At 37.2% G+C, this 13,673-nt stretch overlaps 1 protein-coding gene across 1 annotated transcript; it reads right to left on the reverse strand.

The window, feature by feature from the left end:
- Positions 1-961: 961 nt before the first annotated feature.
- On the reverse strand, positions 962-12,955 carry LOC124121469 (chromobox protein homolog 2-like). The gene is made up of 5 exons (XM_046484479.2): positions 12,886-12,955; positions 6,017-6,166; positions 5,386-5,670; positions 3,949-4,184; positions 962-3,033 (listed from the first exon to the last, which is right to left on the reverse strand). Exons 1-5 carry the CDS (start codon positions 12,916-12,918, stop codon positions 2,877-2,879), a joined length of 861 nt encoding a protein of 286 aa, XP_046340435.2. The 5' UTR covers positions 12,919-12,955; the 3' UTR covers positions 962-2,876.
- Positions 12,956-13,673: the final 718 nt, after the last annotated feature.

The raw sequence follows: 13,673 nt of genomic DNA on the forward strand, positions 1-13,673 counted from the left end.
CACACAGGGGGACAACAATAATGTTACACTACGTTTACCTCCTGGACAGAGCCTTCAATAATGTCAGTTGATAATAGCATCACACCAAATTAAAAAACAAGCATTTAACTATTCACATACATATCTAAAATTTATTATACAGACCAATTTCTTTCAAATAGCTGATAATGAGATGCCCGGTGACATGGGAAAAGAGATCTTTCAGATTTACGCTTTGATTATGTGAATCCCTTGTGATTGCAAAGTTCACACAGTTAAGCAATATATGCTTGAGGGTGAACCTTTAACAACAAGGGATACACTTAGGAGGTTGGTCATTATCTGTCTTAAGCAGATATTCGTGGGTAAACAGACTGTGGCCAATACTACATTGTCATAAAACGAACTTGTCATGTCTTGACTGACAACCCAAGAAGGTATGACCGATTGTTGGTTTTAATTTGTGAAGTTTATTGCTTCCTACCTGGGTGTCCCACCTTTTTGCATGAGATCCTGAGTAAAAGTCTTGATAATTTGATGAAACATGGTGTTCGGCGGGGTCTAACATAAGGTTTTCCAGTCTTGCACCTACTGTGAGTTTTATGGCACAATGCCCAAATTTTCACTTTGGTTACACAACTATTATGCTGTAAAGGTTGAATCAGGGTCATACATGTTAGTGCGTCACTTCTGTTTGGTCATGTGGTCAGGCTTCAGACTTTTTTATTCAGCCTAGAATGTCAGACAGCTTCATTTCTGTTATAAGGTTAGCAGAAGATGCATTAAGGAGTAATGCAGGATAAATTAAAACATTGACTCATTTCTCATTCTCAACTACAACACATCACATCTGAGATCAAACATGAAAATGTTGAGCTAAGTACAATTATATTGAATTAAACACAAGGTTCTGGGTAATTGAACTCCTTTTTTATAACTCAATGTAAGACATTTTCTTTGAATAGAAATAAGAGTCAAGAACTTACAAATTTGTTTTGTTTTATTAGTATATGTAGGCACATCTACGTTACATCACTGCATACTGAGATTTGGTGAAACAGTGCTACAAGGTTACAGATGCATGTTCATGAACACTTCTTAGCTGCCCATTATGAAGGCCATGTCTTGCTGCTGACTTGTTGCACACTGTGTTCACTTCATGATGCTCCAGTACATTCAAGAATAAATGTTCAGCTCAAAAGCCACTAACTTTCTTTCTGCAATCTACACCGTCTGCAGGAGGTAGTACATAGTACATACAAGCTTTAACCTGAAGCACTACATCATAGTATTTGCATATCCTTCATATGCATTGTCCGAATACTTCTAAATACAGTTTATACAACACATGAATTAAAAATCTAATAAAACCAATGAGGTTGAAATTTGAAATGTTTGGCACAATTTTCATTGAAAATCAAGATGATTTAGATGAGAAATGAAATGAAACATTAAAACTAGTGACAACATTATGACCAAAAGTAATTATTGAGTAGTAAGAGCATGCAGGATAATTTATACAATTATGTAAAACATGGCTATGTAAAGTTAAAAGTCTTAAAAATTGCTAAATTCATTTCATGAGAGCATAGTATGTAAAAGAACACATATTTGGTAGGCAAACTCCACTTACAGTGGTTGAATGAAATGAAAGATGACATTGATTAAACATGAACCTCTGAGCAAGAACACCATCATCAGGTAGTACACCTTCATTTCTGTAGTGATGTCTCCTCCACAGATGAGAAGGACTGTTCTGTGTGTTTCCTCTACCATGGATCTATATACGTGACAGTTGGTGAACTTCTAGTATGAAGAGGAATAATGTGAAAATATCTTGGATCCATATTGTCTGCATACATATTCAGTAACATTTCATCTGCAAACCATAAAACTGTAGAACAACTACCCTCATTACAAAGGAGATACTGTTTCTAGTCAAAAGTTTTCAATTTATCATGGTATGATTAGCTGCAAAACTGGTGTTCTTTTCGTGTCAAGTGTTTCACGATTTGTCTTGATTACATCTACATGATTTAGCATATAATTGTCAAATGCTGCCTATTTCAGAGAAATAAATTGATAGCACTTCTGATTTTGTACACATTATACTTGTAAAGCAAAAATTACACAAAATCTAAACACAATGATCTAGAAACTACATAAATATTATAACATTCTGCAAGGCTGATATTTATGTGCTAAGACTAGATCAAGTGAGAATATAAAAATAGCTTGAGGAAGCCCATTCTAAGTACACATGCCAACAACGATGAACATCCATTAATTCCTCCTATACAAAGTGTCCTCACTGTACAAATTCATTATCCAATGCTGCATCCAAACTGGCGCTATAAAAGGTAAAAAATATCTGGTTTTGATAAACGATCCTAGACAGAAGCTTTCAGTCTGAAGCTTGGTTTGACATGTAAGGGGAGGTAACTCTTTCTTTGGTCCATGCAGAATTAAAATGATGGGAATGTTAAGAATGGAAATATAGAATAGCTTAATATGGAATCTCACATATAGTTTGAGCTTACAGTTTAACTGGTAAAATATTTCAATATCATATTTATTCAACAAGTAGAAATTAAAGCGACCCGTTGAAGAGCTATTCTTTCCAAAAACACTGTTTAAAACTAAAAAGAATCAGGAGATATGATTACAGACTGAAACGTCAGAGCAACCACTGTCAATACAAATTTCATGACTTCAATAAAAAGTGAAAATGCACAATTTGACAATTGCAATCCTGATTTCATGTGTTGCGTTGTTGAATGTGGAGATGCTACAACCTCTGCCTGCTGAAGTCGAGTCACTGTCCCTGCTATTAGGTACACACATCTACGAATGTCTGCACTAGAGGCCGCTGTGGCCTGAGAGAGCTCCCTCTTGGTCTAGTTGGTGGTCACCTTCTTCCAACTGTTGCGGGTGAAGTTTGCTGCTGTCTCCAAAACCCTTACCGATGACCTCGTCACACACTGCCACACAGCAACAACAGCTCCAATTACAGATGTGTATAGACCAACCAGAAACTTCCACATTTCAGATGGGCTGCAATGTAAATTTGAGCTTCAATGTGAAACAAACCTGAACCATTTACTACAGTAAATACAAAGTTCTTCTAACACCTGAAAGGTGACATTGACACTGGACCTATATTTTTCCAAATTCGTTTCTTAGCAGGGTTCCATCCCGTAGAAAGTACATACCAAGTTAATGATAATGCCATTCATACTTTGGGAAGTAAAGTGTAACCACAAACATCTTTCTTGTGACCTCGACCCGTATCCATTTCATGACACGTGTCATAAAGAACTGCACACGCCCATTTGGAGCGGCTCCACAACTTGTGGGTTACTAGAAATGGGCTTCACACAATGTACCCATGTGGGGAATCAAACCCAGGTCTTACGTGTGATGAGCAAATGAGTAAACCACCTGGCTACCCCCACCACTCCCACGGCCCATTTGAAAGAATTCTATCGAGGAATCATATCTGTGACAAGTCAAACAGCATTCTACTACTTGCAGCAGGCAACTAAAATGGATATGGTGGCAAGGCTTGGTGACAACGTCCATTGCTTTACATGTACCCTGACTCATGGTATCAACAACTGGTGTGACTTGCACTGACTTGTACATGGTTATACACGATGCATTAACATACTGTTGTGCTATAGAAACAAAACCTGTCCAGACTAGTACAATATTTCAGATCAAAGTATTACATGTTTGATATTCATGTTTCTAGATACTGCATTCGCCGTATTAAGTGCCCTGCTCCAAAAAGAGACTCATGACCAACTTTTCACCAATCTGTTTAAGTGAATATATTGTTTTGGTGACATCATATTGCATTGATCTCGACTACGATACATCATATTACTCCATATGACCAGTCAACTTTCAGATATGTTAAAACAGTGTTACCTGGTTAATGAAAGCATAATGTATGTGTGAACGTACCTGCAGTAGTTCTCCACAACATAGCTGAGAACAATGATGGAGACACAGACAAACAGAATGAGGACTGCAGTGTCAGCCGTCTGCCACAGAGTGTACAGGCTATTGCCTATACCTTGCTGTGGTGAGGCAGCCACAGGCTTCCCGTCAACTTTGTCCTCCACCGTCTTCACCTCTGTCCGAGACTGTACAACACGTGTTGTCTTCACCTCAGTCGGCCTCGAGTCGTCTCGTATTTGCTTCAACAGGAGGAAGGAATTTCTATCAGTCATATAAGAAACACTGTTGACTAAGGGTGTTCACAAGCTCACTGTTCAGGGTAATGGCCCAGGTTTGATTCCACACATTGGTACAATGTGTGAAGCCCATTTCTGGTGTCTCCCCATGTGATGTTGCTGGAATATTGCTAAAAGTGACATAAAACCATAATCACTCACTTTCCTTCATGTACCCTGAATGATTCTATCATTTGCAATGCCATTTATGCCTTTACATAAGCAGCTAGTTTGAATATATGCAAAGCTTTAACTGCTTGTATGCCAGCAAGTTTCATGGGTTTTAAATCATTTGCAAATTTTCATCAAAACACCAAACACTGTATCTTAATAGCCAAAAAGAGAACAGTTTTATGATCTGATAACTATTTACATGCACAGTAAGATGTTCATGGACACATTCTGTGAGTATGATGCTAAAATACCTTGTTTGTTTACACTGTGTTACAGATACTGAAATAGCCTGAACAGCACAAAGTGTCAGTTGCAGTGTTTATTGGCAGGGTTCAAACTTCAAGCTGGTTTTTTCAAGGTCAAAAACATTTTCAAGGAAATTTTATATGCATTGATATTCGACCAATCTAAAAATTAACATGAAGTACTTTTAACATTAACACTTTGACAGTTTTAGAGCATCAGGTATTCCAAAACTAATAACCTGATACCATTCCCCATCAGATTTATGTCTCTCTCCTTTCTACAACACAAATATAGCACCGTATTTCTCTACTTCGTCATGTGCAACAATTTTTAATGCTTACACCATGTGGTAATATGCACGGTTCAACACAAAACTTAAATGATCCTGTCTAAGTGCCTTCAAAACAATCGTATCGGTTAATGGGACCACATGACCTCCTTTCAATATTGGTCAGAATGAGGCTACACAGCTGCTACTGATACTTGACTAATTCTGATAATAGCACTGCCATGGGATTTATGCCAGACAGGAACCCAGTTGTAATGTTGACAGGGAAGTAAACAAAGCCGTGAAATTAGATTGATAACTGTTTCTGTAAATATTTCAAGGGGATTTTGCTATTTAAATTAAAGCACCTTCTGAAACCTCTTAATACAAATCCAAGTTCAAGTTCAAGTACTTTTCATGTTTGTGCAAACCCTGATTGACCTTCCAACAAACAACTGCATCCTATTAGGAACTCACTTTGACAACTTCTGTCGTCCTTTCAATTCTGCCTGGAGTTCTGTTTGTAGAAGTTTTTGTGACAACTTCTGTCCTTTTTGACTGTCGTGGTGGAGTTTCTGGCTGTTTCGCTTGTCTCCCCCGCGATGATGACCGTGACCTGGATCTAGGAGTTCTACTGAGGGCTGTCGGGGTTTGTGGTCGACTGCTTTTTGACTTTGTTGTTCTGCTTCGGCTGGTGGATCGAGACCTTGACCTTGACCGTGATCTTGACTTCGAAGACTTCTTCTGAGTTTTAGCTGGTGCCTATGAGAGGATTTAAGATTGACAAAACTAAAGCGGGAATTACTGTATGTACTCTATAGTATTATAGTATTGCTACAATAGTATTGATAATTATTTTAGCATGTTTCATTTTCAGTCTTTGAATCTTGTTTTTTTTCATTTCTTTAACACAAGTTTAACAAACAGTCTTGACCTTGATAATTAATTGCAAAAATCGGCATGAATTTAGGGGAATTTTATGACCAAATGTTCATCACACAAAACTGAGAAGTCTATGAGTATACAAATGAAACAAAGGTCTTGATTTTGATCTATTTCTAACACTGGCTCCACAGAAGTTACTTATATGAGACATATGTCCCCCTACCGTTAGCTTGATGTATGCAGCCATGGCAGCGGCACAGTTTGAGAGGTTCTTGCCAGGTTCCCAGCTGTCCTCTTCCTTCCCAAACCCTCGCCATCTCACCAAGTACTCCAAAACACCTTTCCTCTTCCTCTGATTCAAGATCTGGTCCACCTGCATAGTAATAGATGAATTCTAGTTATTGTTTAACGTTTTGTACTTAGTGTTCATGTTGTGAGAGTGGATCTTAAAATTGTATCCTGTTTTTAAAACTTTCAGTTTCAAATGTCAACTTACCCCTGTTCAATACTTTACACCTAACCCTTACGTTACCAACCATCAGACACTATATTATGCTAACTGACATCCTCATATAGTGATGTTCCTAAAAGGAAGGGATGTCACAATACAACAATCTCCTGAAATGATACATATGTGATACTTTGTTCATGAAAAGATATGCATCATGATACTTGATTCGCAGCAATTTTTGTGAATTTCACTACGACAGACTTTTTCATACACTGGATTTATATTTTCCAGCTGCAGATTCAAATTCTGTTGTAGAAAATTTCACCTTTAGTAAGTAAGTATTTTACAGCTTTGACAGCATGCGCTGATATTGACAGAAATTCTGCTTGGTCGGATTAATAAAAATTATCAGCCAACATAATTGCAAGTAATAAGTCAGTCGTGACTCCAGATCAGTGCTGATGAAATGTGGCTGGATAACAAGGTCATAAAACTTTTTCAATATCACTGCTGATTGGATAAAATAGCGGAAGTTGCGCAAACAGAATGTGCTTCAATATGAATGTTTGTAATTGTATTTCAGCGACTGTCAACATAAGATAGTAATAATACCTATATATTAGAAGTCTGTACTATTCTGTAGTATTGAGTCCTATAGTATAAAGCATAAGAAAGATATAGGCACTATGGTCGCTTTGTCATCAGAAGAAATGATTAAATGTGAAATTATTACACAAAAAGCCCTTATCTGCAAAAATTAATATATGGCTCCAATTCTCCAACTTAAGTCTTAATAAGTATCTCTTAGAAAAGCTAACTTCAGCAGTTTCTGAGAAAATATGTCCCCATTGCAGACACAATGCACTGTGTAAAATAACATGGACCTTAGCACACTCTTGGTAACATGGCTCCATCGGTAATTTAAAAATAATTTACAGCACCAATTTTCAAACTCAATCTTGACAAGTATCTCTTAGAAAAAAGCTTACAAAGTTTCATTCATGTAACACAGTAGTTTCTGAGAAAACTTGTCCCCATTTCATGCAGTATGCACCCATCTGAAATGCATGGAGCAAGGGCCATAATTACGGGACCAATTTTCGAACTCATTTACAGAGCTCCAGATAAGCTTTTGGTGTTGTGGATATTTTACCCATGCATTTTAAAATCATTGGGTATCAGTAATTCTATCTGCGTATTCAAATTTCTGTTACCCACTAGTTTTTACACATGTGGGTATTTAAGTTAAATATTTAAAAACACTATTCATCTAGTCCCTGCAAACTGGTGTCGTGTGGGTTTGAGAGCTTTATAGGACTCAAAAATACCACGATACTTCCACACGAAAGTGTGATGGCAAATGATCATGATGTGACTGTCATCGTGGAGTTTGGTTGACGGAATGCCCGTTTATAATTTCAAAATAAGTTGCTGATTTGCTAATCGAATACGCAGGGTTACTTCACAATATTTTGATGATACGCACAAATTTTATTTTTAAACGTATCTGTAATGTTCGTTGCGTATTTGATACGCTTGGATTATATTTTACTGCGTATTTCTGCATTTCTGATGCGTATTTCACGCAGATACGTAGCTTATCTGGAGCTCTGCATTTAAGATCAGGACCAGTAAAATCAGTGTGCAAAATTTCATTTCTCTAACTTAAATAGAAAATTTGTCCCCTTTGAGAAGCGTCCAGACAGATGGACTGTTCCTATATTCCCCACCCCACTTCGTGGTGGGGTATAATTTATAGCATTCAACATACATGACATGCGGATAACATGTTTATCTCAGAGAAAACATCATAAAATCCTTAGTGTGCTGATTATTTCACAAATTGATAGAAACATATAACACATTGCCTTCAGTTTCTAACATGCTTTTGCCTGTTTGTCTGTCTGTTGTCTAACGCCACATTCAGCAACAATCCAGCTTTATGACGTCTGTCACAGTCAGTAAATAATTGAGTCTGGACCAGACAATCCAGTGATTGACAAAGAGCAGCAGTCTACTCAATTGGGATAAGATGACATGCATCAACCAGCGAGTCTCAGCTCCCGATCCCGTTAGTTGCCTGCTGTGACACTACTCCAGTTCCCCTTTGATTAGCAAAATGTGATATGTCATAAAATGTGAACTAATTACCTTTTTGTTTCATAAACCCTAAGGGGGTGAAAATTTATGTAAAAGGTTACTTGCCTAAGTGACAGTATGACCAACATTCTTACTTGCCCTATTTCAAAATGTACTTGCCCAAAATCAAGCCAATAAATTCAGTAAAACGTTTCTGCTTCAGAACTGAAAATCAGAGATACACCTCCATGGATTTCTGTAATAAAAGTGTGACCAATTTGTCTTATTTATTGACTCTACATCTCATGTTCAATACAGACACAGTGAGTCTAATAATTAAACACATTTGCTGCTGCATGATACAGCCTCAGGTTCAGCCTCTTTCACTAAAGACAAGATGTCTTGATCCTGGAGTATGGTGAATCTGGGTCTTGGATTAAAATCTGAAAGTTTCCTTGGACCATGTGTCATAATTGTCAGTGTATGACAAAGTGTATTTTGGTTCAGAGCTTTCTGTGGTGAGTTTTAAATAGTTCACACTCCAAAACATTCTCTCACAAATAGATATTCCTGGAATAACCACAAGCATGAGTTCCACAAGTTTACAGATATGTATGAACTTGTCAGGTGTTATTTTCAACATGTTCAAGCAGCCGGTAGTATGTGTCAAGAACTGGTCTTTTAGCATGTTTAGGTCTATAAATTCTTTGGATATTTGTTTTCTTTCCTCCTCTGAGAACAGAGCAAAGAAATATTACATCAACTCAGGTCAGTGCTACCATACACAGATAGGGGGCTCTCTTTGAGTGTGCCATTCTGTAAAGTCAAACACAGAGAAATGCTTGAGAGGTTTCTGTTTGAAGCATGAAAAGTAGGTGATTATGCCATCAACAAGTGATGTGAGGAATGTATCCTCTTTAAAGATGACAGGCGGGCACAAATCATTTAGCTTTACACCATTCCATACCCTCCCCTGCATCAACAGGATCAATTTTACAGTTTAGGAACTTCATGACAAGACCTTCAATTTCTGAAGGAACTTCAATAATGAGAAGGTCTTCCTTCTGGAAGACAAGAGTTAACTCTGTGAGGATAGGAAGGATATCAAGAAGGGTGCACATAGTTTTCACAAATGCTCACAAGCCATCTCACCTGTTTCACATCAGACAGATCAGTATTGAATATTACAGACACTAACTTGAGTTCCCTTCTCATTTTGGGTCTATGATGGTAAAACTTGAAAACTTGTTTCTAGACATCTCAAAATTTGACAGTCTAGGTAGATGTTTGACATCTTATGTGCTACGCAATGCACCAGTACAACAAGTTCGGCTTGTATGCATATTTTGGTTGCAGCACAACCTTTGCTGCCAAGCATTACTGAAGCTCAATCAAAATTCACAGATACTAAAGTTGGGCCACTTGCTTCTGTAGTACTCAATAGATCATCAAAACAAATTCCAACTGATTCAAAAGCTTTTCTAATTCCATCCAGCACACCATCAGCATGAATATGTTTAAGAGGTACTGTTCCTGCATGAAAGGATACTGGTTGAACATGGATTACATGTCTTACAAATACAGTTTCTTGTTCCGAGATGGTGCTATCTGTTGGCTTTCTTCAGTTCATTGTCTGTTGGTCACCACAATAGGATGCACATTGTTAGCGCAACATGTAGGGCCAGATAACAGTGATGTAACATCACAGCTGCTGCCTGGTACTGACTATACTTCTACGTAAAACGTCTCTCTCATATGACACACACTCTAAAGGCCAACTTAATATCAATCAATTATCAATAAATATAAGTAACTTAAAGCAAATATGCTAGAAAGCCCCATATGAAATCAACATAATTCACTGCACTTGTGAGCAGTGACATGTTTATGCATGGATTACTTTGTGGACATTTGAGATATAACAAAAACAGTTGCTTTCCGTCTTCGACAATGGACTTAATTGACAATAACAAGTCTGTTTCTTTAAACTTCATTTCATCACAATAGATGTGAGTTATTATTAATGACAACAGTTTCATATAGATAATTGTTAATATTTCTTCCCATCGATGATAATTCAAATTATTGATCTTTTTAGCCAGCCCTAATACTTATCCACGGGTATGCCAGAAAACATATATTAGCTGCCCGACTGTCAAATCTTAACTTGGCACAGGCAATGGTACTTTTAACCCCTGAAGATTTTTTACTTTTAGTCTATGATTCCCTACTTTAATGTTGCACACTGGTGATGGATTGACTTGCAGTAATAAGAAAATGATATGAGAAGACATTGATTAAGAACACTACTTCTCGCTGTCTCTGTCCTAGATAACAAAGTCCAAATGGTAGTAATTGTTTGCATGGTCGGCTGTCCAATTAAGTATGCTTTCAATGTCGTGATAATGATATTTTCATCAAGGCCATTTCACTTAGTCATTGGTTTGTTGTTTAATGCAATATTCCAGCTATATGACGGTGGTCTGTAAATAATCGGGTCTGGACCAGACAATCCAGTCATTGATATCATGAGCATCGATCCAAGCAATTAGGATCGATGACATGCATCAACCAAGTCAGGGAGCCTGACCACCCAATCCTGTTAGTTGCCTCTTACGACAAACATAGTCGCCTTTACTTAGTCCCTGCTTGACTTGAGTGATTTGGGTTTTACACCACTTTTGCAACATCAACATGATCAAGGATGTGGGAAAACCAAATACACACTCTACACACATTGTTACCATCATGTGGGGAATTGAACCAGGGACTTCAGAGTGACGAGCAAATCATGACAAATGCTTGACAATAAACTAATTGAACAAACCAAACAACACATTACGCCTTTTTTGATTATTTATGTGACTATTAAAGCCTATGAAACCCAACGAAAGTCTTTTGATTTATTTATCATATATATACCATATTCGGCGTAATAAGCACCCTGCTCTAATAAGCGCCCACGGCGATATTTGCTAATATATTGGCTAGTAAACAATCCCAATTAGAACCCTTCGTGTGTTATATGCACCCTTAATTACAGAAAATTTAATTCTGGAAAAATATATCAGGCGTGTCTAATACGCACAGACTTTTCTTTTGTATCATTTCAGGCTGTCAGCCTAAACCACAAATTTACGATCTTTCAACTCTTTCACCAAAATCGTATTCTAATAAGAGCCCCCTCTTTCTAATTTTGAGAGCGCCATGGGGGCTTAATACGTCGAATATGGTAAGTCTTATATTCTCATGAAGAGTGACAAATTGGGTATGATCGGGAATCGTTTACCATTTTGGTGGTGAGGTAATGTGAATTGTTTGTACTACTACTAGACCGGACTAATGCCGAGTTTCTAGTGCTAGCCAATTGAGATACCATGCTGCTGTTTAACATGAATACCCCACTCAGACATTTTTTTTAAAAATAGGGCAATAAAGCTAAAAAAAAGGCAGAAAATGACAATGCTTGCATTTGTAAGGTTTTATATAATTAAACCTCAAAACTAAATATTAAAACAGTTCATAAACATTGAAAATTGAACATCAACATAGCAATAATGATTGAAAATAGAAGTTAGATCGAAGCATAATGATGTGCGGAAACCTCATCAGCAGTGATCAGTGACATCCACATTTCAAGAGACACCCCTTGATTGATGTCACACACCATTACTTAACTTTCAAAAATATTTTGGATGTCTACTTTTTTTCAATACTCATGAATTGCTTTGAGTTTGGTATTTAATTCTGAGGTTTATTCATAGCTATTCATATTCCATCCATGCAAGTAGTTCTTTTTCTGCGTATTTTGAGCTTTATCATCTTTTTTTCAAATTGTAATGCTGCAATGTTTTTGGCTATATTAATGACATAAAGTAAACATGGTGGGTAGGTTCCGGTTAAATGCATACTGGTGTACCCCTAAGGTGTGTGTGAACATACAAACACAAAATCTCTATTTCATTGCACTTTACATTCTATCTTATATTGCCATTTCAAACATCATCTTTCCCACCTCTCTAAAACATTAAGTAAACAATTCCGTATACTCTTAAGCGTTAACCTGACCTTTATGTAGAGCCTAACCTTTGACATGCATGTTTGATCACCATCACACTTGAAGCGCAGGTGGCATGGTACCGCATGATCGCGACAAGCCCTGTGTTTAATGCGCTTGGCCTGTATAAACACTTAGGGAACAGGGTAGCCTAGTGGCTTCTTCGAAAAGTAAGAAATATTGGTATCGGCTCTAGGCGTGATCCTTTACTCAGCAGATTTAATACCATCAGAAAGTTACAATGCTACATACTGTAAATTCGTTAACTGATAATAGTAACTTCAAGTGTTTTTCATTAGACGGTTCTTTTGTTGACTCTGTGAAGACGCACAATGCGGAAATCGAAACCACACTCTACTTAGTCGTAAACATTGACATGCTCACCAAGTAATAAGAATTGATCTGCCGTATGCCAAACAAAATTAAGTAGGAGTAACAACATAATGATATTTTCAAACGAAACAAAAAACTCAGTTGCCCGAGAAGTATTGAAATAAAGGTTTACCTCGTAAGCACTTTCGCTATCTGAGCTCGCCATTTTTGAAAGTACCAGACTCCCATGATGCACCGCGCAGGATCGGTAATTCAATACAATGTCGCAACAGCAAACATTTTTTTCTGTAGCTGCTAGGGAATAATTAGAGCTCGACATGGATGTTTCGGAAATGGGAGAGATAATGTATATGTGTATTAAAAAAGAATGTTAAAATTAGTTATTATTATATACCTTTGACTTGTGTGCGACATATAGAACAGCGCACGGCAATCAGTATTGTATTCGCCTACAGACTAATTCCAAACACGTTTCATTTCATGTTTTTCTTTCAGATAGTAACCGTGTTTCTGGTAGAATTGAACAATCTTGCATGCAGATATTTCCTTCTGGGGACACGAATTTGATGTTAAAATATAATTTGGTCCATGAACGAAACTTTCGTGTTTATATAGAAATATTTGCAGAAACAAGTGTGATACCATGTTATCGTTGAATAAATTCAAAGTCAGTCGGTTGGTATTTCATATCTTTTGCACATCAATCTCTTCAGGTTGGCATGGTAAACCTATTGCTACTGGCAATTTTAGAGATAACTAAAAAAGACAGAGAGGGAAATAAATAATATACTGCGCGCCATGTATATATTTCACACACACACACTTCATTGTCAGATTAATGTACGTTAGATAACTGTTATCATTACACCGGTTCTCTTCCGGTTATTCTACGAATTCACTGTAAATTGTGTTTACGTGTTGCGTCTACGAATTTACCGCAACCCGCCCAGTTGATGGGGA

This window comes from Haliotis rufescens, unplaced genomic scaffold (assembly GCF_023055435.1).
Source record: "Haliotis rufescens isolate VD_foot unplaced genomic scaffold, xgHalRufe1.0.p SCAF_19, whole genome shotgun sequence".
In the NCBI taxonomy this organism is placed as follows: domain Eukaryota; kingdom Metazoa; phylum Mollusca; class Gastropoda; order Lepetellida; family Haliotidae; genus Haliotis; species Haliotis rufescens.

Coding starts and splice junctions, on each gene's coding strand:
- LOC124121469 (XM_046484479.2), bottom strand. CDS start 12,918: ATGGCGAGCTCAGATAGCGAAAGTGCTTACGAG. Junction 6,167..12,885: donor ATAGCGAAAGTGCTTACGAG/GTAAACCTTTAT, acceptor ATTACTATGCAG/GTGGACCAGATCTTGAATCA. Junction 4,185..5,385: donor GGACGACAGAAGTTGTCAAA/GTGAGTTCCTAA, acceptor CTCCTGTTGAAG/CAAATACGAGACGACTCGAG.